This window comes from Emys orbicularis, chromosome 8, assembly GCF_028017835.1.
Source record: "Emys orbicularis isolate rEmyOrb1 chromosome 8, rEmyOrb1.hap1, whole genome shotgun sequence".
In the NCBI taxonomy this organism is placed as follows: Eukaryota; Metazoa; Chordata; order Testudines; family Emydidae; genus Emys; species Emys orbicularis.
In genome coordinates, this window is record NC_088690.1 from 67,054,818 (window position 1) to 67,082,137 (window position 27,320).

Below are 27,320 nucleotides of genomic sequence, written 5' to 3' on the forward strand. Positions count from 1 at the left end.
GGACACACAGGCAGTCCCCATGTCCTAGCGCCATGGCTCCAAAGGCAGGCCCTGGGGCCTGGAAGCACGTTGTGTGCAGACCTTTCGTTATGCTGCTCTGCAGGCAGTTAGGGATGTGGCTTTCCACATGAACAGCTATTCATATAGAAAACGAGCAAGAACCCCAGCTTCTTGCAATGGACTTATGTATTTGAAGGAAGTATTTGAATCCTGGAGGACGTCCAAGCCTTTTGGACATCATGCAAACAGTCAACATCTCCCTGGTTCTCCCTTTGCTGGGTGAACAGACATTGCTCATAATTTGTCATTTTACTGAGAATTATTTTTGCTTCTTTTAAAAAAAGGGCTTGGGGGAGAGGGAAATGGAGGGCCAGGAAAGATTAGTGTATCTTAGAACTAAATTACATCTAGATTTCCCTTGGATTTCACTCAAAGGATGGAAAGACCTATGGCAGCTCCTACATTCACAACTACTCGAAACACACTGAGATGCATGCAAAATTTCCTAATTCAATCTGTTTGAAGAAATTATTCTTGGGAAGAGGAAGGTAGTTCACATTGTTCTTCAGTTCAGCACCTTGGACAGTTCCCTGTGGACTCAGAGCTTGTCTGTAGCTAAGTGGAACAGATGGCATGGGTTGTTATTCCCCCCCCCCCCCCTTTGTAAACATTCTTTTAGTTCCAATGAGCAAGGTGATCATTTGATTATCAATCAAAACTGCATAGGTATAAAAACGTGGTAACACCCCGCCCCATCGGTCAGACAGTAGGATCGAACTGGAAGACCATGAACGTCTGGTGTGCATGGTCTCCATTTCTACATCTAATTGGTTGGGAAGCAGCATTTGCCACAGGCACTGTTTAATCATATTCTCATTCCTTGCATGTTATGGCAAGGGAATATGAGTTATTCAGATAAGAAAGCCTCTTCCAGCCAAAATACCCTGGAAGTACAGAATCCCCCAGGTATGTCATCGGAAGTCCACCAGCTGTGCAATTCCTCTTTTGTGACATAGCTTTGGCCACTCCCAAGTACCATATTCTTTCTGAATAAGGAGGAACTCTGTTTCCATTCACCAGAGGTCTGCTTTGGCTCAGAAATCCAGTTCATTTGCACCATACCAACAGCAATGACGTCCTCATGCATGCACGCCCACACACCATCTACTTGGGAGGTATCACTATCAAAGGCTGGCCTCGTTTAGGTCTCCACATGAGGACTTGGGCATCGTTGGCATTGGGTTTCACTAGTGCGTTTGGCGGGATGGGTTCCATTCGGCTCAGAATCCGGGGCTGCTCCTGATGAGTCCTTCCCACTAGTCGTGCTCGCTGCCCCAGGAGCTGCAGGGGATCCACTTCAATGTCCACACGCATCCTCCACTTTATAGTCTGCAGGATGATCTTCTCCTTGGTGGTCATATTCATGGCTACTAGCCACGTGGTAAAGCTCTGATCCCTCTTAATCCTGGTCAGCAGTGGTACATTGCTGTCACTCACAGGGACAGCCCATGTCACGCTGGGGTAAAAATTGTCATTCATACTGACTGAGAACCGGGAGACCTTGTTAGTGGGCCCAACCAAGGTCACCGTTTCCGTGGTGTTCCCATACCAGGGGTAGCTCACACCATCAGAGTCACTGATGGCTTTTACTCTCCCTTCTCGCAAGTCAGGAAGTTCCCAGCTGGACCTAGGGAATGAAAACGAAAGAACCAGGTTATAAATGAAGCTGCAGCAATAACTACTGGGTAGTTCTGTAGTCTACAGCAGGGTGGGCTGATTTAAATCAAAGCATTTTAAAATCACTGATTTTAATCATGATTTAAATCAGCAAACAGGAAACCTTGATTTTCCTCCATTTTAATTATGTTTTGCATTTGTACTTTTTAGTTATTTTCCTAAAAAAAGGTTGATTCTCACTGGTTGACAACCATTAAAACACGTTGAGTTGCAACTAAATATACCCTTTATGCAAAATTTAGTGCTTTTTTTATGAACCAAGAAGATACACGGTGTCTATACACATTTATTTAAGCAATTACACAGCTTAAATTACATTTATACAGATTATTTTTTACATTTTCATGATGTTAGAAAATGGTGGATAATGCATTTCTTATTTACCAGATGATTAATTTTTACTTGTGCTTAGTGTCAAATTCTGTTTAGATGGGAATTTGAATGCAATTAAAAATGCAAAAAACCCATAGCATTTACATTTTTTTAATTAGTTAAATAAATCTACCTTAAATGTGCTGGATATACAAGAAAAAGAGTTTATCAAAACAAGGTTTGCATTTAGAACTGATTTATTAATGCAAGGAAGTATTATTTGTAGTTAGTAAATGAAATTGATTGTTTCCTATCACTGTGTCCTTCAAGGTATCAAATTCCGACAGATCTCATCCTCTCAGACCTAGTTTTTATTAATAGATTGGAAGAGGAAAACAAGCTTTCCTGCTTTTTCATCTTCCTACTGGTTTTTAACTCTGCATGAACTAATCATTGAACTAAACTAGTTAAATACACTGAAATGAAGGAAACATTCTCTCTGCACCTGCAGAAAACGCTACTTTTCTGGTTGCAGGTGCTTAGCCCGTGATTTCTATCTGTTCAGTGATTTGACTTTCTTGAAAACTTTGGCAGTAAACATATACTGCTTATGTTTTTAAATGTAATTTATATGATTGTAATCGATTAAATTTAGACCTTAACACATGCTGTCATAATTTCACATAAGATTTCTAAAAATAAACTTGTATTTAATTTAAATTAAAAAATCCATTTTTTAAAAAGCCATTATTTTTTATCCACCCTGGTCTACAGGGCATTATTAAAGACAAGAAGCTCCGCACTAACACTCACAGGATGAAATGTTTGGCTGGAGAGAGAAGAAGAAGAAAACAGATAAGAGGATAACAATTTCGTACTTGCAATCCTGCTGAATGAGTCATTGCTGCATCATCAAAATTGCTCAGCACACTCTAGGTAACATAGGACAAGCTGAACAACCCAGTCAGATCTCAACTAGTACTTATCCAGCATCTTGATCACAAAATCCCACCCTGCTTTTCAAATGAATGACCAATTCCTCACAGCACACTGGTGACAGAGCAGGTCAGGCTCAGGTTTTCAAGGCCGACTAGTGAGATTTAGCCACACAAATATTCATGTTCGTCACAGATTTCAAGGCCAGAAGGAGCCATCAGATCACCTAGTCCAGTGGTTTTCAACCTGTGGCCCAATCAGCACACAGCTGTGGCCCATCCTCAGGGCCATACAGGTCGTACATATACATTGTGTGGATGCAGCCCGCATAACACAGATAGCTTCATATGTGACCCACAATGGTAAACAGGCTGAGAACCACAGACCTAGTCTGACCTCCAGCATATCACAGGCCATCCATCCTCACCCAGCACCGCACGCTAAACCCAACAATCAAAATAGACCAAAGTATTACAGTCCACAGGAGACTGGAGTATTATGTGCCACAGGCACAGAACAGGAGGGACCGAGGTGCACCAGGACCTGAGGCCCCCGCAACAGCAGGGAAATGAGGAAGTGAGATAGACCCAGATAATCCTGGCAGGCGACCCACATGCTGCAGAGGAAGGTGAAACACCCCAGGTTGCTGCCAATCTGACCTAGGGGGAAATTCCTTCCCAACCCCACACGTGGTGATCAGTTAGACCCTGAACACGTGAGAAAGAAACATCCAGCCAAGCACCTGAGACAGAGAATGCTCGGAGCCACCTCAGAGCCCTGGCCCTGCCCAGTGTCCCATCTCTGGCCACAGCAGCCCTGATGGTTCAGAGGAAGATGATAAACAAAAAATCCCACCCCTGAATACACTGGGGGAGGGGAGGGGGGAGAGAATCCCTTCCTAACCCCTACAGGTAGGCAGCTGAAACCCTGAATCATGCTCTTCAGAAATATAAGACATATACTGGAAATGAGCCCCAGGGCTTCTGAGCCTTGCCCCCTACCACCACAACCAGCCCTGTCATACAATCACAATGAAAAATCTGTTCCGCTATCTCCTAAAACTAATTAAGTGCTTTGCCCACAACTCTGATTGGGAGGCTGCTCCAGAACCTCACCCTCTGGTGGTTAGACACCTTCTCATTTCCAGTCTGAATTCGTTCATGGCCGGTTTATACCCATTTGTAGTTGTGCCAGTATTGTCCTTTAGCTTAAATAGCTCTTCACCCTCCCTGGTATTTACCCCCTGATGTATTTACATAGAGCAATCAGATCGCCTCTCAGCCTTCTGTTTGCTAGACTGAACAAGCCAGGCTCTTCCAGTTCCTCCCATAAGACAGGCCCTCCATTCCCCTGATCATCTTAGTAGCTCTTCTCTGCACCGGTTCCAGTCTGAATTCGTCTTTCTAGAACACGGGTGATCACAACTGTACAAGGTACTTCAAATGAGGTCTTACCAATGCTTTGTTCAATGGCATGAACACCTCTCTCTCTCTACTGGAAATGCTTCGCCTGATACAGCCTAGGATGTCACTGGCCTTTTTCACAGCCACATCATATCGGTGGCTAATAGCCCAGTGATCGACCCACACACCCAGGTCTCTCTCCTCTGTTGCTTCCAACTGATGAGCCCCAGCTTGTAGCAGAAATTCTTATTATTAGACCCTCAGTGCATGACCTTGCACTTTGAACTACTGAATTTTCATCCCATTTCTGTCATTCCAGTCTTCGAGATCAACCAGATCTTCCTGTACAATACTACTCTGTATTGACAAGGCCTCCCAATTGTGTACCATCAGCAAATTTCATTAACGCACTCTTACTTTTTCTGGCAAACTTCACTAGTAACCTCCCTCCAGTCTGATAATTCACCCGTCAACACAACCCATTGTCTTCTCCCCTTTAGCCAGTTCCTTAGCCACTTAACAATTCTGTACTGATCCCCATCCCCCCTAACTTAACTAGTAATTTCCAGTGTGGTAAAGTGTCAAATGCTTTACTGAAGTCCACGTATATTGGATCTACCGCACTTCCCCTATCTAAAAAAGAGTTATTTTTCAAAGAAGCAAATCAGGTTAGTCTGGCATTGCATTACATCCCCCTTACCATTTACTTCCATTAATTTAATGGTAATAGGAACTGTGTGGCTAAATCCCCTAGTGCAGTGTTTCTCAAACTATTGTACTGGTGACCCCTTTCACATAGTAAACCTCTGAGTGCGACCCCCCCATTATAAATTAAAAACACTTGTTTATATATTTAACACCATTATAAATGCTGGAGGCAAAGCGGGGTTTGGGATGGAGGCTGACAGCTCGTGACCCCCCATGTAATAACCTGGCGACCCACTGAAGGGTCCCGACCCCCAGTTTGAGAACCCCTGCCCTAGTGGGCTTTGAAAACCTCAACCTAAGTGATCATAACCCAAGTGATAAGATAAGTGACCCAAGGCCACACAACAAGCCAACAGCAAAGCTATTTCCTGGAGTCCAGTTTTTTGCCTTAGCCACAAGAACCTCCTTCCCTATTGTAACAAAGTGGCCTTTGGCAGGACACTACTGAGAGTATTAATTCAGGACAAGTAGGGCAGTCACCGCCCAAGGCTGGGGATCCTTCACTACTAATGCACACCAAACCAGCCAAACAGAGAGGACTTTGGTTTTACCCCACTGGCTAACCAGAAGTCATACAAGCAATTCCCTCAGACACTCCAGTTTCCCAATATCACCACCAGAGCCACTCCTTATGGGGATAAATGATTATGAAAACCAATACCCAGGTAAAAGAAAAAAGGTTCTCCCGATCCCAAAGGACCAAGCCCCAGACCCAGGTCAATATACCAGTCAGATCTTACCCACAAATCATGCTGCTGCCAATCCTTTATAATGTAAAATCTAAAGGTTTATTCATAAAAAGAAAGATATAGATGAGAGTTAAAATTGGTTAAATGGAATCAAATACATACAACAATTGCAAATGTCTTAGTTCAGGGCTTGTTTCAGGCTTGACGAGATTACTGCTGATTTAAACCAATCAAGTCTCTGGGGTACAAACATCCCAGCTTGGATGGGTCGTTCAGTCCTTTGTTCAGAGCTTCAGTTTCAAGCACAGTTCCTCCAGAGGTCAGAAGCAGGATTGAAGACAAAATGGAGGGGTTTCCAGGGCCTTTTATATCCTCTGCCATGTGGAAGGAAACCCCATTGTTCTTACAGTGGAAAATCACAGCAGCAAGATGGAGTTTGGAGTCACATGTGCAAGTTACATGTCCATGCATGACTCAGTTTGCAGGAGGCAGCCATTGCTTACATGCAAGCTTGAACGTTCCCAGGAAGGCTCCTCAGATGTGGATTGGAGTCTTCCAGGGTCCATTGTCAGTTAAGTGTTTCTTGATTGGGCACTTACTCAGAATAGTTCTTTCTCAAGAAGCTGACCAAATGCTTCACTGATGCTACTTAGAATCAAACACATTGAGATACAAGTACATAGCCAATATTCATAACTTCAAATACAAAAATCATACACACATACAGACAGCATAACCATAACCAGCAAATTACAACCTTTTCATAGACTCCTTACTTGACCTCCTTTGTACAAGATTTGGTGCAACTAGAGGACCTTGGTTGCAACAATGATCTATATGGTCACAGTTCATGTCAATAACGTCACACCTATGCACTAACATGAGCGCAAAGAGAAGAAAGGTCCTTCAGCTCGGGAGCCATTTCCCCACTGCAGGGAGCAATCAAGTGCCTCCTCCAAGAACAAGTTCAAATTCTTGGTTTCTTTGCAGATTCAGAATCATTGTGGACGGAGGCCTTTGCTTTGCCAACACACCTGTAAATTAATTTGACTGCAGTCTAACTGGTTGGGGCAAATTTTACTTCTGAGTCCATTAGGTCATGCTCTCCGTCATCAGCTCTCTTCTGGGGAAAGTGGCCCTTTCTACCTGCCAGAGTTGCCGCTCATCCACTCCATTGACAGCATAATCCGGGAAGCAGTTGCCAGAGTTCTGGGGCTGGGTAGGGAATATTTTTATTGTACTACTGTACTTGAATAGTCATGAGAACCAAATCCCTGCAAAGCATCCTGGGAGAACAGTCCAGATCAGATCTTGCTGGAGTTAAGGACAGTTTAGATTTTGCAAAATGCCCCATAACAAGACCAAGAACCGGATCTCTCATCCTCCTTCTGAAGTTGCCAGAAATAGAAAAATGTTTCCTCTTTTAGTTTACTGAATTCATTTATTCTGACTTTTTAAAGCTGTGCCCTGCACTAGGCAATAAAACACAGCTATCCATCATTTTGTTACTGTCCTGTCTTAGATCAGGTAAGCATGCTGGACACTGAAGGATCTTTGCTCTGAAAGGTTAGCATTATCAATGCAGGGTACCAAGAAAGGGAAAGGGGGTCAGAAGAGGATAAAAATACAAGTGCACTTGGCTTTTGTTGAAGTCTCTTGTTAATTCAGAGCTCTTGCCTGTAACAGTTGTGAGGCCAACAGCTGCCTACAACTGCATCTCCTGGCAAGTGACAGCTGGGTTACATTTTCCTGAGATGTGGATAAAATCAATTCTCTCTGACATTCCCACACACTCACAAGTCAGTGCAAAAAATACTCTGACCTGCTAATTGAATGCAAGGATTTGGGTCACGCATTCACTCCCTAAGGCAGCAGCAGGCAGGCAGCACTTCAGAGACACAAAGCTGCTCTTCCCTTTCCTCTTGAGTTGTGCTTTTTCATCGCACAGCTCAATGGCACAGAGCCCACCATGCCACACCCAAACGTGGTGCCAGTGAACAACCCAGGATCCAAGCCTGCAGAGCGCACCAGGCAGGCACTTCCTCCAACTGCTGAGCCAGAATTCAAGAGCAAAATACTTTTACATCTTGCTTCTTTTCTGGCATTTTAGACAAAGGTGACTTTTTACAAAATTTGGCACTTTAAAAATAAACAAACAAAACCTGTGAAAGGCACCAGATTACACACTTTGTTTTCCTCGGGGCAGGCACTCCAGACCCTCCAAGGTTTTACTTCCATCCATTCAAATGGCAGAGATGCACAGAATTTCAGGCTAGGAGGAACCACTGTGATCATCTCGTCTGACCTCCTGCATAGCACAGGCCACAGAATGTTAACCAGCAGTCCCTGCAGTACGTAACCTGTGAGCGGGGCTCTAGTAAGCTAATAACTTAGGGCTGAACTAGAGCTCATTGTTTAGAATGGCATCTAAATTCAATGTCAAGTCTCCAAGTAGTGACCCATTTCCCACCTCCCTTGGTAAGCTGTTCCAGACGTGCTAAACATGAATTTTGAATTTTTCCGAACATCAGATTCCAGACCCTGCATCTTGTTACAAGTTGGCCTCTTCCTATGTAGGTCTAACCTTAATCAAGTCACCTCTTCACCTTCTTTTTGATAGGCTACGTAGCTTGTGCTCTGTTGTAATAAGTAGGCCTACAAAATTACTTTTTACAGTTGAGCTCACACTTAGGGTAAGTGAAAGTTCATCAAATGTCACAACAACCTATAACAACAAATGCTGATGGGAAAAGGTGCAAAAAAGACAGACTGAATTAGCCCAAACAGAAAGGCCTACTGATCTAACTCAAGGGCTGTGCTAAGATCACGCTTTGTAAACAAGAAAAGTGTGGAACCAGAAATCAGTGAACCGAAGTTGGTATGTTGGAAACTAGGCCTAATTGGTGGACAAAATAATGAGAGGACAGGCTATTCCACCCATCACTGCCCTTTGGGGGTCCTCAAAAGAGAGACTTGGCAGGGGGAGGGGAGAAGCTGTCCCTGCAACACTGGCTAGAAGCTGAAAAAAGGGGACAGAACGAGATTCGTTATCATGATTGCCACCTTCTCCTGGGACCCTGGACCTTCTTCATGTTAATCCTGAAAGGTGTCCTGACCAGACCAGGCCAGAGAGAAGGGATCCAGGTGACATTGCCACCTCCACTGGCTCTGGCTAAATCCCGAATATCACCCCCTACTCCCCAAGTGTGTCCTTTTCCTTCGCCACATTAATTCTTCTCTTCCCTATCTTTCTTACTTTGAATGTCTTTCTAATGTCTAATAAGAATCTGGCTTAGCCAGTCAAGACTGTATACTTTGCAGCCCTGCTGTGAGCCTGTGACCAGAAAGAGCAGCTAAATGCAATGTCTAAACAGCCCGATGCTGGTACGAGTTTGCCAGGTCTCGGCATTGCTGATCAGACCATGTGCTGGGCCTGGGTTTCTCCAGCAGTGAGGTTGCAAGTGAAAGTTAACACCAGAGACAGCAGCTGCATTTTCTATCTTTGCTGTTCTTTCCTCTCCCCCTTTGTGTGTGTTTGTCTTTGTTTTGTCTTCATGCTAATCCCCAGAGCCAAATGCAATTGCCCTGATTCTTGCCCCACTGAAGCAGCATCTGCTTCCGTAGGCGCCTCCTCTCCACCACATGGAATTTCTTGTAGTGGCAGGGCAGGCTTTGGTCCTTGGTGCAAAGGAGGGGAATAGAAAGAGGGAGCCAGTCTGTTCTAGCCTGTGAGATAACAAGAGAGGGAGCCAGTCTGTTCTAGCCTGTGAGATAACAAGAGAGGCTGCTTTCCACAGGCAAGCCATCAATTCAGCCAGAACTCACTGTCAGTATCACACCCGGAGCTGCTGCTAATGACAGTCTGAGAAACCATCCCTGGAGTCACCGCTCCCGTGGGGCAGTCTGCATTGTTGCTTGAAAGACAAATCAGCAAAGGAAGCACCTCTTCAGGGATGGCTTTTATTTAGGGTTATCCTAAATCTCACAAAACAAAGAGATCAGCTCCCCGTCCCTACTCCCATGACGCACACTCTGCCCAGTCATCTTAGTCCTGTACTATAATGCCACTGCTCGCACAAGACCCCTGTGCACACAATTTCAACTGCACCTTGAGTTTGGATCTGAACCCACATCTCCAGAGGTGACAAGTGAGCAGTCCATGCACTGTTGCGCATGTGCACACTCACTCATGCACGCTCACACTTGTCACTCACCAGATCACACCATCATTAACTAACTCCCTAGTCACCATTGATCTCACACCCTGATCAGAAATCAATGTATTTCAGGAAGTGCCATCACACTGCACATGCAATGCATGCTGCAAGAATCAAATCTGAATCAAGTCGTAACTGCAAAGAAATCAACGCCAATCCATGCCTGTTTTCACAGCGTCCAACGAATGAGTTTTTAGCTCTTTACAGACCTTCGGGGGAGGAGGGAAATCTTTTCAGAAAGGATTGATGACCTCATTGTATGGCAGAGAAATCCTCCTACCAGCGCAGGGCAAGTTCAGCACATTTCCCAGTTGCAGAGCAATTGTTTAAACATGGCCAGAGCGATTACTCAGCAGGACAGGATTCACTCCAGTGCACTGCAGCAACTGTGTCTGCACCAGCAGCTCCTACTCCCCAAAGGACGGTGGGGAGGGGGACAGGGAGAGACAGCACCCTTTACATGCCACTTACAAGGGGGCGTTCCCTGCAAATCTGCATAACGAAAGTGTAGGCACTGTCTATATCCACCTCCATTGAAAAATCTTTTCTTGTCAAGAGGAAGGTAGTCTTGTGGTCAAAGCACTCAACTAGGACCTTGGGCAAATCACTCTGGCCCCAATCCCTCAAATCAAGGTTGCCCGGACAAGCTTAATTCAGCCCCCTTGTGAGTATGCATTAAGATACAGTCATTAATTACACAAAGACATGCAAGTGTTTCCACAGGACCTCTGCCTTATTCAGTGCACAGGATGGATGTCCTCTTGGGAGGAACAGGGTGGTGTAGTGAATAAAGCTGTTGTTTGTAGGACCCCTGCCTCATTTGCTGCAGAACCTAGAAAGTGAGAGGCAGGTAAGTACAGGAAGAGAACGGATTGTTATGGCAATTAACTGTCACCCGGGGAAGCTGGGTTCTATCCCTGCCTCTGCCACAAATTTCCTATAGGATGCTGGGCAAGTCACTCAGACCAAAATTTTCAATGATGGTCACTACTTGATCTAACCTGTTGCTCATTTTCTGAGCACTAAACTCAAGCCTGATTTTCGGAAGTGCTGAGTGTGGACAAATGGAATTCAAGTCAATGGGGCAGACCCTCAGCTCATGTAAACGGTCCTGGCTCTATGGAGCTCAGCTAATGCAGGCTGTCCTACCCCCATGAAGCTAAGATATTCACAGCAACGGAGGGTCTGCCCCAATAGAAGTTGCAAGTGCTCAGCACTTCCAAAAACTCAGGCCTTAGCTAGCCACATTGGGCACCCAGTCCAAACGCAGTGGAGGCTTCTGCAAATTTTGTCCCACATCTCTTTGTACCTCAGTTCCCCATTTGTAACCTGGAGATAATACTCTGCTATGTTGTGAAGATAAATTTGGTTCTGTTTGTGAGGCTCCGATACTACAGCACTACAGAAAAGGCCATGAGGAAATTAATAATTTTGAATTTAGAGCAGTTTGGACAATGTGCACTAAGGAAGGCCTGGAGCATCACATTGAATAATGAGGATAAAAAGAAATATTGTACAGCCGCCTCATTCCCTGAGCACCGTCCATCTTTGCACTGAATGAGCCAGGGTCCTATGGGGAAAAACAGCACGTGAGCATGTAATTAGAGACTCATAATGCATATGCACAAGGGGCGAATTAAGGTGGCACAGGTTCTGCCTAACTTCCGAGTGCTGGACTTTGTAACTTCAAGAACTGTTCTCTTAACATACGGTGGGGTTTTAAAACAGGATTTTATTCGCACCCAAGTGCTGGAAGGTGGTACAGATTCGAGCTCTACTAGCCGACCTGAGCTGGATTCAAACCAGTGGCCAAGAAGGGAAATAAAGGCAAAGGGTTGATAATGCAAGACTGAGCCTAGCTCACCTCCCTCTCCTGAGGCCTGGACAGACATGGGAGGGTGGGGAGTCTCCTGCCAAGCCTGTTCTAGTCACATCCCCACACAAACACTTCCCTTCTGCTGATGGCCAGCATTTCCTGCTGGGTTGTTATAAACTCTGAAATCCCCCAATCGCTCCCAAGTGCCCCTGCCTGGTTGGGGTGGGAGAAGGGGAATCTTAAATAGTGAAGGCAGGGGAACAGCCCCCTAACCTGTGGCACAGCACCCCACCATTCCAAACAATCCCCACAGGGAAACATTCCTCGTTTTCACATATGCCGATATCCGAAAGACAGCTGGTTAATAACAGGGGTGAATCTGAGGACAAACCTAGCTGTGTTGGGCACTGATCTGCAGTCGCTGTCTCTCTCATGTATATATAATCAGAGCAGCTCTCATAACTAGAGCTGGTTACAGGGGGAGGTGCTGCTAGCATTTCCTCCTGGGGTTACCATCTGTTCCGCTCTGGAGAGGCCTCGGAGGCAGGTTTTAATGGGAAGGAGAGGGCACCTGGCACTTTTAAAGTCTGCTTGCAAGATTCCTCTGGCTTCATTTGGTGATTCCCTGTGTGTTTGTTTAGTGCATTTTGTGGGAAATTTGTGTGGGGGCAGCAGATCAGGTATGCTTGCAAGCCCAGCATTATGCACCTCGCACACCCCCTGACAGGAATATCACTGGGATCGACTTCTCTCTCTCTCCTGCAGGAATTCAGTGGTGACCTGAGCACTGAGTTACCGGGGAATACAGCACAAGGGCATATGGAAGACATGGCGATGCATAACTCAGCTGCATTCTCATGACCAAGAAGACAGAACTTGTCTCTCCGAAGCCAGCAATGGTCCTGCACCATGCTACATATTCAGTCACTGAGGTCACGAATACTAAAACCTGGTGACCTTGCTGCTTGGTTTCTATGCCCCTCCTCCCCACACACAGAACCACACATCACCCACATAATTTACCAAAGGCCAGGAGAGGTCAGCAAGGGTCAAAGCCATGGCAGTATTACTTTTAAAGGGGCTAAATAACATCGGGCTCATGACATCTGCAGCTCTGTAAGCAGAGGAAGAGACGATTACTCAGTAATCGGGTATTTTATAACTGCCAAGCGTTTGTTGCAGACATATTGCCAGCCCACTTACAGTGTTCAGTGCACCCCTATGGTGCTGTCCTCACACGGAGCTGGAAAGACTTCCGACTTCAGTGGGCTTCAAATCAGGTCCCGAGGAAGCACATATGAGACAAGGCGCAAGCTTAACATGACATGTCATTGCAGGAGAAGTGCAGTGAGTCAATGACCCTGTCTAGTCAGTGCAAGACCCCGCTTGGGGGAACTTAGAGAGGAAGGGACGGCCATCAGAAGCAGAGAGAGGAGGAGAGTGAGGGCCAGAGGTGTACAGGGGGAAGGCAGAGCTCAGTTGCTCTCTGATCAACTCTGCTGTTCGGCATCAAAGCATGGAACCAGAATGCTGAGCACTTTAGGGTCCCATGAACCTATAAAAAACGCTGCCCCAACTGTATGTCTGCGATTTCTAAAACAAGGTCACCTTGCGCCCTGCCTGCCACCTTCTCCCCCTTAGCCAGGAAGGGTCTAGTGGGGGATGCTCACCGGGGTACTGCCACCCCTGCGGGGCACTGAGCTCCAGCATAGATAGATCACAGGACACTGCACACATAGGAAGCTGGACCCTGGGGGATGCCAGTTGCAGTACATCTCATAGCAGATTCCCTGTCAGTCAGACCCGGCTCCCATCTCACACTTATCACAACTTAAACCAAACTCCTGTTTTCCCCGCACAGGCCCTCTGCACTGCTTTCCTTCTGCTCCATCCTGTAGAACGCCTCCAGTCAGCATCCAGCCCCACAGCTGCAGGGGGACTGTTCTCTGCTCCCACACGCATGATGGAACCACATCCTGCCTCCAATGCCTTCCCACCACCCTCAAATTCAACCTCTCCTCTCCATCCCAGTGCCAAATCGTTCATCTCTGCCCTGCTGCTCTCCCGCCTTCACCAGTGCGGCCTGTTCCTCTCGCATCTTCGCGCCAGTGACCTTGTCCCTCACAGCCCTGTACGAAACCCTGCTGCCAAGCCAGCTTCCTTCCCCACCACTGGCTCCCCTTTCCGCCGCCCATCAACTCTGGACAACGCCTCACCTTCAAGCCCCTGCACAGCGCAGCCCCTGCCCACATGTCTGGCCTGGTCTCTCTCCCTGGTAGGGTGACCAGACAGCAAGTATGGAAAATCAGGACAGTGTGTGGGGGGTAATATGTGCCCATATAAGAAAAATTCCCGAATATCAGGACTGTCCCTATAAAATCGGGACATCTGGTCACCCTACTCCCTGGCCTCCTAAGAACACCAGATTCCAGACCCCACTGGCCTCCGTGCTGTCCCTTTGCTTTGGGTGACCTTCTATGCACTAGTCATCACGCCCTAACTCATTCTAATTGCTCCTAAAACCTGCCTTTGCAGCATCGCCTACTGTGGAAAAGGGGCCGGGCTTACATCAAAACCAAATAGCACTGGAGTTATCAAGCCTTGTGCCCTTAATCCCCTGACCACCTGGTTTTCCTCCTGAGACCCGTGCCCCTCCCCTGCCTTTTTCACTGTAAACTCTTTGTGGCAGGGACAGTGTCTGCAGAAGCAGCTAGCACACATGTATCACAGCAAGCCAGAAAAGGAAAGGGTCACCTGACCATCCCCCAAGGACCATGGCAGCCACGCTGCCAACAATACTACAGCCATCATGACCGCAAGAGTTAAGGTTACAAAATGGTTTCCTTTCTAGCCGACCCTCATTTCCCCCAGTTTTCACAGGCTCACAGCCCCCCGTGGAGCCATCCCTGTTCTACGCTGGGACCCTGCTCAGAGGTGAGGGTTTTCCCAGTGTGAGCAGAATGGTGTCTGGCGTTTTTTGTTACAGAGGCGTGGAACTAATTCCCCTCTGCCCATGCTTTTAAGGCAGGGCCACAGCACAAAAAGGCTGGGCCAAGTCATAGCCCGAGCTTGGCCTGGTCTGACTTTCATTTAACAAGCATGTGCTACTACACATTGGCACTGCACAAGAGAGCATCCCCTTCAGTCTACAGGGGCACACCTGGGCCTGACCCAGCTCCTGGCGAAGGTAACGGGCTCCTTTCCATTGACTCCCCGGGGGCTGGATCAGGCCCTGAGACACGCTGCAAAGCCAGCAGAGCGCACGCTGGTCAGCCTGAGGCAATCCCAACTCCAACAGCAAAGCTCTTAAATCAGCAACAGATTTTCTGTTTGCCCTTCAACTAAATCTAGGAAATTAAACGCAAAACAGGCTGCGTCAGTGCAGCTTTAAGCTGCACTGTTAATCGGGAGCAGTGCTTAGGGCGCCCACAGTGCTTAATCTATAATGGAAGAGGTGCCAGGGCTCAAGCAACTGGGCACCAGGGCTCAGCCCAGGCACATTAAGCACTGGGCATCCACCTGAGACTCTGCAGCCTGGTTTCAATTACCTGCTCTGCCACTTGACCACTCTGTGCTTCAGTTCCCCAGCTGTACAATGGGGTAACAGCATGGCTATACCGCACAGGGTGCTGTGAGAAAGGCTCAGTTACATGGTAATGGAGGCCTCTGACAGGGGGTCAAGTACCTTGAGAGGCTGGCCCAGGGGGTTTCCTGGGTTGTTTTATTTCTGTTTAGCATCTAAGCCACATCCCACCCTGGCACCATACGACAAAGATGCTAAATGGGTGGGTTGGCTTATAATACTGGGGCTGCTGGCAGATAAAGATGAAAGTTTTTTTTTTTTTTTTTTACTGATCCAGGTTGGGAAAGGGCAGGAAGAAAAGGGCCAAACCAAGCAACCAACACACATCCCAGGATTTGGCAGCATTAGCACATGGACTGCCCCAGTCCCAGGAAATACCTGCTGACACCCTGTTCTCCTCATTATACAATTCCCCATTGACTTAATAGTCTAACCTGTTACAGTCATTAGAGGCCCTTGATAGCACTATCTGGTTCCCAGCTGTGTTTATGGGCTATAATCACCCAACCCATAAAATAAACCCTGAGGGAAGACAAGAAAAAGAAAGCATCCAAAAAGCATGAAAAAAACCCAGAAAGCCCCTCAGAATACTTGATCAGCCTGTCACAGGGCCATCTGTCTATCTAGGTTCTCATGTGGGCCCTCACGACCACACTACCTGAGAGCCTCACCATCATGAATGGATTTTATCCTCACAACACCCCGGTCATTCCGGTAGAGAAAAATCAGCCCCATTTCATAGCTGAGGAACTGACTCACAGAGAAATTCAGTGACTTGCCCAAGGTTTACACAGGGAGTCTGCAGCTGAGCTAGGAACTGAGCCAATGCCCAATCCATCAGGCCATTCTTCCTTCTGCGAGCACCTAAGATAGATCCATTGATCAATCAGGAAATGCAGAGTTCAGTTTCCCCCAGCAGTGTCATTGCAGCTGGGTTACACGCATGGGCTAGCTCCTAGTTCTGGCTCCTGTGTTAAGTTTGCAGCTCAATATATTTTTGTTTTGTCACGGCCCTGCGTGCTATGAAACACAGAACATGGAACAGGGCTGAAAACACCCTGCTGCTGGAACATTGGCATTTCCTGACTTTGGCCTAAGACAGCTGCCTCCATGCTGCTTCGTCCAAGCACACGGATGGGGAGCGGACTGAAACAGCGGGGAATGGGCAGCATCTCTGCTCCATCCCCAGCACAGCTGCGTCATTGCACCAGGAAAAGTACCTGCACTTGGCGCAGCCAACTTGTCACCCCAGAGCAGGGGGAAAACTAGGAAGCAAAATATGACTGAGGTGCTCCAAGGGCCAATTCCAAATGAGAACGAGACTCCAGAGAGGAGAGGAAGGATGTTCCAGGTTTACTTTAAAAATCAAACAATCTTTAAAGTATTTATGTCCACAGTACTGTTGTGGGGGAGGGGAACATCCCTTCATGACACCTCAGCAAGGTACTATTATCCCATTTTACAGATGGGAAGCTGAAACAGAGAAAATGAGTCCCAAGCCAGCTTCTAACCGTTAGAAGCTGGCTTGGGACTCATTTTCTCTGTGTTTCAGCTCCCCATCTGTAAAATGGGATAATAGTACCTTGCTGAGGTGTCATGAAGGGATGTTCCCCTCCCCCACAACAGTACTGAGGACATAAATACTTTAAAGATTGTTTGATTTTTAAAGTAAACTAATAAAATCTAAAAACAAAACAAAAAACCCTAAGCAGTGTTTTTACCCTTAACAGGGAGCAGAGCCAGAGACTCCAAGGGCTTGTCTAGATGGATAGTTAATGCGGTGAGCTGGAGTGTAAATCTATAGCGCACTAACTGTGTGGATTCTACTAGCGTGCACCAAAAGTTCACTAGTGCACTTTAACTCTGCCACGGTTAGCAACAGTGCGGGTGCTGGATAAGAGAGGAGGGTTCTGCAGTTGGGTTTGCGACCCACTTGGGTAAAACCTTACCGCACCAGAAATCGTTAAGTTAAACCAAAACCGGAGGACGATAGGTGCAGCTGGAATTCAAAACCCAAGTACGACAGAACTCAGTGGCAGTTGAAAGGAAGCTGAGAGCTTGAGACATTGAATCCTGACAACCAAATCTGTAACAAGAGCAGGGGCATGGAATGTACATACTTTGTACAGTACGGGAAAGCTGGCATAGGTTACTTGAGACGTGAAAAAAATAGCATCTGAACGTACTTGGCCTCAGTGAGACAAGATGGGCAAGGAATGGCAAGCTGGTGTCAGACAGTGCTACAATCTTACGTGAGGAAGGCCAAAGAAGAACTGGCAGAGGACAGTGAGAGAGGATATTGAATGTGGTGGCATCACCTGGGCAGAAATACCACAACTAGCGAGTGACCATAATCAGGGGAGAACTGGACTGCCTGGTGTGTCAGCGGCACAGGAGGGACAAAGGTCTAAGGTAAGTGCACTTTGATCTACCTCACTCTGAAACACGAGTAGGTCACTTAGTGTGCAGTAGCAGGGCCCACACAGCCAGTTACTGCACAACTGGCACATGGCAGATTTACGCCCCAGCTTACCATGCGCAAACTCTCTGTTCAGACAAGCCCCCAAAAGTCCCCTAGGGAATTGGCTATTGCTATAGATTATACATAGAAGATTCTCAAATACTATGGTGATGGGCAACAACAGAAAACCTTTAGGGCTCATCTACACAGGAAAACTTACCAGTATTACTATATCAGTATAATTATACTGATATAGCTTCCCATATGGATTCTCTTATGTGGAATAACAGATTTTCAGTTTTGCTTATGTTGCATAATAATGCTAGTAAATTTCCCCATGTAGACAAGACCTCAGACAGATGAAAGATAGTATGTTAGCGCCTCAAAATCTAGGGCAATGGGGGCCATATAAGTAGCTTAGCTAACAAGATCCAGTAAGAGAGGCTTTTATAATCATGCTTTTCACAAAACACACCCTACCCCACACTCACATGCTCTGTTTCACTTTGCAGTAAGGAGGACTCAGACTAGGTATCAAGAACTAAACTTACATGGGATTTTTTTTCCTTATAACTCCCATTTGCAAATAGCATTACTGTATACTTCTGCATCTGTATCCTTCAGGGTAAGCCCCCTTCAAAAACAAAACAAAGCTGTATTTTATAAAAGGGGGGCTTAGAACCCTGAAAGAGTTGTGAAACGCGTAGCATCAAAAAACAGAACAAACATGTAAAAGAAAACAAGGGAATTCACACACAAAATACTATATTTAAAATAATGTTATGACCCAAGTGGAGAAAAGGAAGGAATTACTCCAGATGATAATACCTAGCTCTTTTCCTCCATAGACTCTACAACACTTCACAATCTCCACAATCTGCATCCAAGTGTCACAATCGCCCTTTTACAGGGCACAGAGAGGGGAGTGACTTGTCCATGGTCACAGAGCAGAGCAGTGGCAGACAGCCCAGGTTTCCTAAGTGCAGTGTCCTATCCACTAGAGAACACCGCCTCCCATTATGTACCCAAACAATGGATATAACATAGTCAGATGCTTCCCTCTTCACCCCAACACATACACTTTGATGTTTGTTTTTAATACAGCTACACATCGAAGTGAGCCAAAGATAGCAGGCGCCCTTATATTTGAACCTCCTGCATTCTGGTTTACGCCCAAACTCAGGTCTGGTCTACACTACAAAGTTAGGTTGACGTAAGCCACCTCGCGTCAACCTAGTTGTGCATGTGTCTACATTTGTGTGTGTCTCCCGCCAATGCGAGTGCCCCATCATGGCGACACAGTAACACGGCCATGTACTGATGCTGACGCAGGACAAATGTAGACACTGCGTGACCTGCGTCGACCCTAAAAGTCCTCCAGCAGCTGTCGCACAATGCTTGACAATGACTGCTCTGGTCACAATTGTGAGCTCCACTGCCCAGCAGTCATGGAGACCAGAGGCCACCCTCCCTTGTTTAAAAACCTCATGAATTTTTGCAATGCTTTTCCTGGATTGCCCAGCTTGGCGAGCACACCCAGCTCCGGCCTGGAGCAGACAGGAGGTATTGGATCTCCTGGGCCTGTGGGGAGAAGAGGCTGTGAAGGCACAGCTACAGAACAGCCAAAGAATCATGGACCTCTATGAGCAGATTGCACAGGGGATGCAGGCAAAGGGGAACAACAGGGACTGGCAGCAGTGAACATAAGAACGGCCATACTGGGTCAGACTGATTGACCATCTAGCCCAGTGTCCTGTGGCCAGTAACAGAGGCTCCCAAGGGAACAAACCGAACAGGCAATTTCAAGTGATCTATCCCGTCATGCAGTCCCAGCTTCTGGCAAAGCAAAGGAAACACGCCAGGCATACCACAAGGCAACAGTCAGTCCGAGGCCGAGCCACAAACATGCCACTTTTTCAACAAGCTACGTGCATGGCAGAGACCCCCACCACCAGCCCGCAGACCAGACCTGACACCTCCAAGGACCCCGAGACACACACCCCTGCCGTGAACAGCAAGGACAAGGAGATGGAAGGTGGACATGTGACTGAGGGAGGGGGCAGCTATGCTGCAAGCCAGGACCTGTTTGAGTCTCCACTGCAATTGAGCATGGACGAGCCCGATGCAGGGGAAGGAGCCTCGAGAAAGTGCGTGAATACATTTCCCATTACTGATGGCGCCCAGCCCCAGCGGAGCAGGATACAGCTAATTACTTTTTATTAATTTACTCGTATTAGTAAGAAGTAGCAATACGACCTGTAGACATGGGGTAGGGCGGGGGGGGGGGGGGGGGGGAGAGGCTGTGCAGAGCAGTTTGTTTATGTACAGAGGGAAGTCCCTTGACTCCTCCTGAGAGATCCTGATGAAACCTTCATGGAGGTCCTCTGCAATCCTCTCCCAAAACTTTCTTGGGATGGCAGCCTAGTTTCTTCCTTGGCAGTAGGACGCTTTCCCATGCCACTCCACAATAATTTCAGCAGACACCACTCTAGTAAACAGCCTAGCGGCCTACGGGCCCAGGCAGCTTCAGAATGCCAGCAGCAGCTGTGCTCTCTGTGCCTTGGGCCTGGTCTACACTGGGGGTGGGGGAATCGATCTAAGTTACGCAACTTCAGCTACGTGAATAATGTAGCTGAAGTCGACGTACTTAGATTGACTTACCGTGGTGTCTTCACCGCGGTGAGTCGACTGCTGCGCCCCCCCGTCGACTCTGCCTGCGCCTCTCGCAGCGGAGCAATACAGGAGTTGATGGGAGAGCGCTCGGGGATTGATTTATCGAGTCTAGACTAGATGCGATAAATCGACTCCTGCTGGATTGATCGCTGCCCGCCAATCCAGCGGGTAGTGTAGACATACCAGGGCTGGTTGAAAACAGTGCCAGTGCTCAGTGCCCTATACTTGTAGTTTCATGAAACCGAACAATTCCCTTCTTATTCCACCCCCCACCCCCACCCTAGCGGGCCATGCTCAACATGGCTGGAGCTGCGAGTGGGGCTGTGCACAAGCCCCCTGAAGCAGAAGTGTCAATAAACATGTCTGGTTTAAAACTTTAGGGGCGCAAGGGAAGGAAGTTCTGAATCTGACCTTGTGTTTCCGTTGTGACTCTATGGGCAATAGTATCTGTGTGTGTTTTATCTGCAGCTGTTGACATTGCAGCACCCATGGAACACCTGAGCCAGATGAGGAGGAGAAAGAAGAGGACTTGGGATGACATGTTCAGTGAGATCTTGCAAGCCAGGGCTGCATCAGACCATGAGCTAAGGGCCTGGAGGATGAACATTGCAGACAGCCTGGAGAAGGAAGAAGCGGACAGGAAAAAGGCCCAGGAGTCCCAGCAGGAAAAGGAGAGGGCATGGGCGGAGCCCCCATTTGGGGAGGCTAGCCCCCAGCTCCATCCCTTCTGCCTGCATGCCCCCTCCCTCCCCACAGCCGAAGCCCCGAGACACACACACACACACACACATCCGGCCAGAGGAGCCCAGGGGCCAGCTGGAGCCCTGAGCCCCCTCCTGCCACCAGAGCACTGAGGCCCCCCCCCCCCCCACACACACACACACGCCCCGGTGCGGCCAGAGGAGCCCCGGGCCAGCTGAACCCCCCCCTCTGGCCCCCCCAGACATGTCGCACCTTCCCAGACCCCAAGCCACCCCGTGGGGAAAGCACTGGTTTCTTCTCTTCTGGGAGAAGAACCCAAGCTTTTGATATGTCCCATGCATGTTCTGGGGCAGCTGAGGAGGTAATCTGTCACTCAGTAATCTGGGGAGATTACTGATGAACCCAGGAAGCTGAATAGCACAAACCGCCTCCTCAGCCACCCCAGATCCTGCATGGGGCATAATAATAAGCAAAAACTTCCTCCGCCAAACCCGCAACCAGTGGCCACAGCTATGCCAGGGCAGGCTCAGCCTTCCCTGACCTATTATACCGGCCACCCATGGGAGAGGGAGATGCATCAGGACATAATGGGGAAGTACCACAAGTAGCACAGATGCTGCAGACTCCAGTGGACCTACAGGTTCAACAATCACAGTCTCGCCTCCCTTTGCAGTCAGCGGAGAGCTCCACTGCATCATCTCCCTACAGCCTCCATCAACATTTCACATGGCATCAAGGGTCGCATCCCCACCCCTACCACTCTGCACCAGGGGACAGTAAGGACAACCCAGCTTCACATACATTAACCAGTGAGAGCCATCGTTCCTGTATGTGTAGCCGAAATGGACTGAAATGAACATGAATGTTCCTTCACCTTGTTTGGTTCTTTTCCTTTATTTCCAAAGTCTTTCTTGTATTTGTTCTTTAATTGTATATAGTGTCTATGCACTGGTTTTGGTACACAATAAAAATATATTTTTGAGAATGTAATTCATGTTTATTTCACAACCTATGATACCGCATGCCTAGTATTACTGAAAGTGCCCAGCTATTTGGTATTGTACAGAACTCATGGGATCAGTGACAAACAGTGCAATAATTATAAAAGTACAGCATGCACCACAACGTTAACAGGTGCATTAGCAAACAGTATTATAATCCCAAATTTGCACCAAGCACCAGTAGCTGAATCTTTGCTTGGTGCTGTTGAGGCGGTCGATGTATGGCTTCATGAGCCAGAGGAGCAAGGGGGAGGCTGGGTCCTCCAGGTTCACTACTGGCATTTCAGCACTGCCAGTGATAAATCTGCCAGTCAGGAAAGAAAGTTCCTGCTTGTAGCTTTCCAAACAGATCTGTGTTCTTAAAGATACAAGCATCATACACCTTCCCAGACTAACCAACTTTGAAGTCGGTGAAGCGTCTCCAGCGATCCACCAATACTTGCATAACCATAGAAAAGTAGCCCTTTCTGTTGGTGTACTTTGTGCCAAAGTGGACTGGTGCCAAAATAGATATATGTGTGCTATCGCCACACTGCAGTTCAGGAACCACATTGTGGCAAATCCATCCACTATGGTCCCGCACATTGCCGACAGTCACAGTCCTGCATAGAAGGAGACGATTAATGGCCCTGCGCACTTGCATGACAACGGCCCCCAGAGTGGATTTTCCAACTCCAAACTGAATTCCTGCTAACTGGCAGCAATCTGGCGTTGCAAGCTTCCACAGTGTGATCACCTCTTGCTTCTCAACTGTCAGCGCAGCCCGGCTTGACAAAGCCCTGTCTGGGATGATTTAGTTGGTGTTGGTCCTGCTTTGAGCAGGGGGTTGGACTAGATGACCTCCTGAAGTCTCTTCCAACCCTAATCTTCTATGATTCAATGATTCATTCTGGTGTCCCTGCGCTGGAGGGCTGGGGCGAGCTCGAAACACAGATCCAGGAATGTGACCTTCTGCACCCAAAAGTTCTGCAGCCACTGCTCGTCCTCCCAAACCTACATTGTGATGTGATCCCACCAGTCACTGCTTAAATTGTCAGGCCCAGAAGGAGCTCTCCAAATCTGCAGCTACTCTATGAACACCACCATCAATCTTAAATTGGTTTTTGCTATATCCCACAGCAATCGTCATTTCCCCTCTGCTGCAGTCCTTCTTGTGGCTCTGCAGATTCCAGAGGAACATGCGTCCCATATTTAAAACACTCATGACAATAGTGCAGAGCTGTGCAGGCTCCATGCTTCTGTCAGTGCATGTTTGTAGGATTTTTTAAAAAGGCGCAAAAATTGTGGGATAGGAATGGCATTATGGGATGGAGAAAGTTGCATGATGGGAATTGACCCCTCACTCCCAGTCATCGCTGCGTGACTCATTTTTGCCTCACCATGCAGTGCCAAAATTTCCCAAAAGACAGTGCGCCGGAAAATGACAAGTTGCACACTGGTATACCTACCCATTGTGCACTGCACTGTGCACTGACACAAGCATTCCTACTGAGTACACACAGCACCAATGCAAAGAGGCAAGTATGTACGCGTACAAGCTAAATACCAACAGTGGTGGCTTTATGTCGACATAGCTTACATCAACCAAAGTTTGCAGTGTAGACACGGCCTCGGGTACTACCACAATGCACATTACAGAAAACCCCAAAATACAGAGAACCTCAGATGGGGGGAGTGTTACTGGTCCCTTAATAAAACATGTTTCAAGGAGCAGCTTGATTTTTCTGTACATTTTCCTTGTGTAGGAAGCACTCGGAGCAGTCTTTATGATGTAGAGCCACACACAGAAAGCCTGATTCTCTATTGCCCTACATATCGTGTCCTCATTTCACTCCGGGCAAAGCAAGCATAAAACCCTACCACTACTTTACTGGGAAGCATTTTACAGCCATTTTGTGCAGGAATAAGCGGCAGCACGCGGTACACAGCATAAGACAACAAGGTTCCTAATAATGAAGCATGCAATGTTCAGACGCCGAGGCACGACCTCTACCCAGCAACATAGTCCACATTCACTCAATTGCATACTCAGCAATCATAAATTCATGTCCGTTTTCACATGCAATGCACCCAGATGCCAGCGCAGGGAGTATACTACAAGTCCATAAAAGACACGTCGCCTTTTTTAGGCTGTGGAAAACAAGACTCCAACACAACAAACTAAGCACATGGCTCCATTTTTCAGCTCTCTCCCAAGTTATCAGCACACACTTATTAGCCTGGAAAAATTAAGTTTGTAATGACGGTTACACACAGAACACAAACACAAATATTCCTTTTTTTTTAAAAAGATACAATTCATCTACTATAATAAGCATCCTCTACATTCCCACAACCCAGATGCATCTAGAGAAGGACGCACTAGCCAGAGGACGGCTAGAGCAGAGTCATCAACCGATAATAACTCTTATAAGTGCCAACAATTCCTGATAAAACACTAAGTCCACCTCCTGTTTTAAAAAGCACTTAGATGGTGCAGTCTTTCTATAGCCTTTGACTCGAATTCCTGAAGCATGACTAGTATTACATTTAAGCACCCAGCAGACTAGAACCAAAACCTACAAGGCACCTTGGCTTCATTTTAATTGGTTACCTTTTGGATTGATTCAAGATAGCTATCAGGGACTTGGATATGGGTTTGGTTCAGGAATCACTGGGTGAAGTTCTCTGCCTGTGTTATGCAAGCGATGATCATAACAGCCCTGTTTGGCTTTAACATCTATTAATCCAGAGAGCCCTTACAAGCCCACTACATAGAAGTTTTAAGACAAACCTTGCAAGCCACATCTCTCGTTCAAAAAGGAATTGTTCCTCACCAGCTGTGAATTGCGCCGAGACGGTTTGTATTCATTTAACAGCTAAAACTAACAAAACACCTTTAACACCTGATCCACTTCCTGCCCTACAATGAAATTCAGAGGATAAAACCATAGGCAATCTCAGCTGCTGTCAACTACACCTAGCAGTCAAGACCACATCTCTTTCTTGGTGTCGCATAGGTAACAGGCTGCTCATTAAGAAGGGTGAGGATCTGTGCACTGTAATAGCACCATAAAGCAGCGCACACTTGTGATTAGGAAGGCCCGAAGATTAAAGGGTATTGCTGACACCAGTACAGGGCTCTTCATTCTCTGTAAGAGAATGCCCCCAAGCCTTTTCCAACAGTTCTTTCATTAGGGTTTTATGCAATATGCCCAATTTAGTAACATTACACTAGTATTACAGTCGTTCCCCATGATAACTGGGTGTCAGCATAATGATTAGGTGGGTATTAGCAGAGCCTGCCAGCTCCCAGTCAGGACACGCACATAATGACAATTCCACAAAGCACTCAGAGGAATGTGGGGATCTTTCCGCTCTCTCTGGTTCCACAGGGTGACATTTGTCAATGAACACTACAAGCAAAACAGAATGGGACACCCGGATACTCTGCATTCACGGGGAGGCTGGAAATCCCAGCATTAACAGGAAGACTTCCTGCACCACTCCCTTCCACGCAAGCAGGCAGAAGAGAATCCGAACCCACCTTAGCTTTCCCAGGCAACAGGCAGGGAAACAGTTTTGCTCACCCCTATTCTACCAAGTTGAGCTGCAAAACACACACACAGACACACACACAGCAATAAATGGCTGGCGGGATTCCCACTGTCCATGCAATGTTCATAGGTTAGCGCTTTCTCTCCTTCCATGCTCTTAAAGTGACAGAACGCTTCCCTTCTAGTGCTGGGGTGCAGAGTGGGAAATGGGGTGATGTGAGATGGGCTGTTGGTGTCCCGTACATGCACAGGCCGCTATAGGTGCTGTAAGGGATGGGGGGAGTGAAATGGGGGGGGGCTGGAAGGGCAAAGGTGGAGGGGGTGGGGTAACTGCAGTCCTTTACATGCCCAGGTCACTGTAGGTGTTGTAGGGGATGGTATGGAGGCGGAGGCGGGGGAATGACTTTACACAACCAAGTTGCTGTAGATGTTACAGGTTGGGGGTTGAGGGATGCATGGGGGGTATCAGGCAGATGTGGGGTGCAGTGTAGGATGTGGCGGTGCAGAGGGATGCCAGGGTCCCTTACATGCCCAGGTTGCTGTAAGTGTTGTAGAACTCCATATGGTTACAGGGTGGGGGTGCAGGGCAGGGGTAGAAGTACCAGGGTGTGTGGGGGGTGTAGGGCAGGGCTGCAGGGCGGGGGTAGGGGTACCAAGGTGCAGGGGGACATAGGGGCACTGGGGGGGGGGGTGTCTCATACATGCCCAGGTCACTGTAGGTGTTGTAGAACTCCATGCGGTTGCAGGGGGGGGGTGTGCAGGGCGGGGGTAGGGGTACCAGGGTGCAGGGGGTTGCAGGGTGGGATGTCAGGGTGCAGGAGAGGATATGGGGGTGCTGGGGGTCCCTTACATGCCCAGGTCGCTGTAGGTGTTGTAGAACTCCATGTGGTTGCAGGGGGGGGTGCAGGGCGGGATGTGGGGGTGCAGGAGAGGATATGGGGGTACCGGGGGTCCCTTACATGCCCAGGTCGCTGTAGGTGTTGTAGAACTCCATGTGGTTGCAGGGGGGGTGCAGGGCGGGATGTGGGGGTGCAGGAGAGGATATGGGGGTACCAGGGGTCCCTTACATGCCCAGGTCGCTGTAGGTGTTGTAGAACTCCATGTGGTTGCAGGGGGGGTGCAGGGCGGGATGTGGGGGTGCAGGAGAGGATATGGGGGTACCGGGGGTCCCTTACATGCCCAGGTCGCTGTAGGTGTTGTAGAACTCCATGTGGTTGCAGGGGGGGTGCAGGGCGGGATGTGGGGGTGCAGGAGAGGATATGGGGGTACCGGGGGTCCCTTACATGCCCAGGTCGCTGTAGGTGTTGTAGAACTCCATGTGGTTGCAGGCCTGCACCCAGCCCACCACCCAGGTGTGGCGGCGCGGGATGGGCGGCATGGTGCCCCGGGCGGCGGCGCGGAAGTAGGGCGTGCGGTAGCGCAGCACGACGGGCGAGCTCTCCTCGATGGCAGTGGCGCCCGGCTCGATGGTGGCGGACACGTCGCTCAGGACGATGTTGTCGCGCCGCACGCGCGCCTTGCACGCGACGCTCTGCAGGCAGCCCAT

At 48.0% G+C, this 27,320-nt stretch overlaps 1 protein-coding gene across 1 annotated transcript; it reads right to left on the minus strand.

Moving 5' to 3' along the window:
- Positions 1 to 1,164: 1,164 nt before the first annotated feature.
- Positions 1,165 to 27,320, minus strand: FAM78B (family with sequence similarity 78 member B). The gene is made up of 2 exons (XM_065410065.1): positions 27,058 to 27,320; positions 1,165 to 1,687 (listed from the first exon to the last, which is right to left on the minus strand). Exons 1-2 carry the CDS (start codon positions 27,318 to 27,320, stop codon positions 1,165 to 1,167), a joined length of 786 nt encoding a protein of 261 aa, XP_065266137.1.

What these genes read in the sequence shown, in the direction of transcription:
- FAM78B (XM_065410065.1), bottom strand. Translation starts at nt 27,320, where the DNA reads ATGGGCTGCCTGCAGAGCGTCGCGTGCAAGGCGCGCGTGCGGCGCGAC. An exon ending in ACCTACAGCGACCTGGGCAT is followed by an intron (nt 1,688 to 27,057) that starts GTAAGGGACCCC and finishes TTCATTCCCTAG; the next exon opens with GTCCAGCTGGGAACTTCCTG.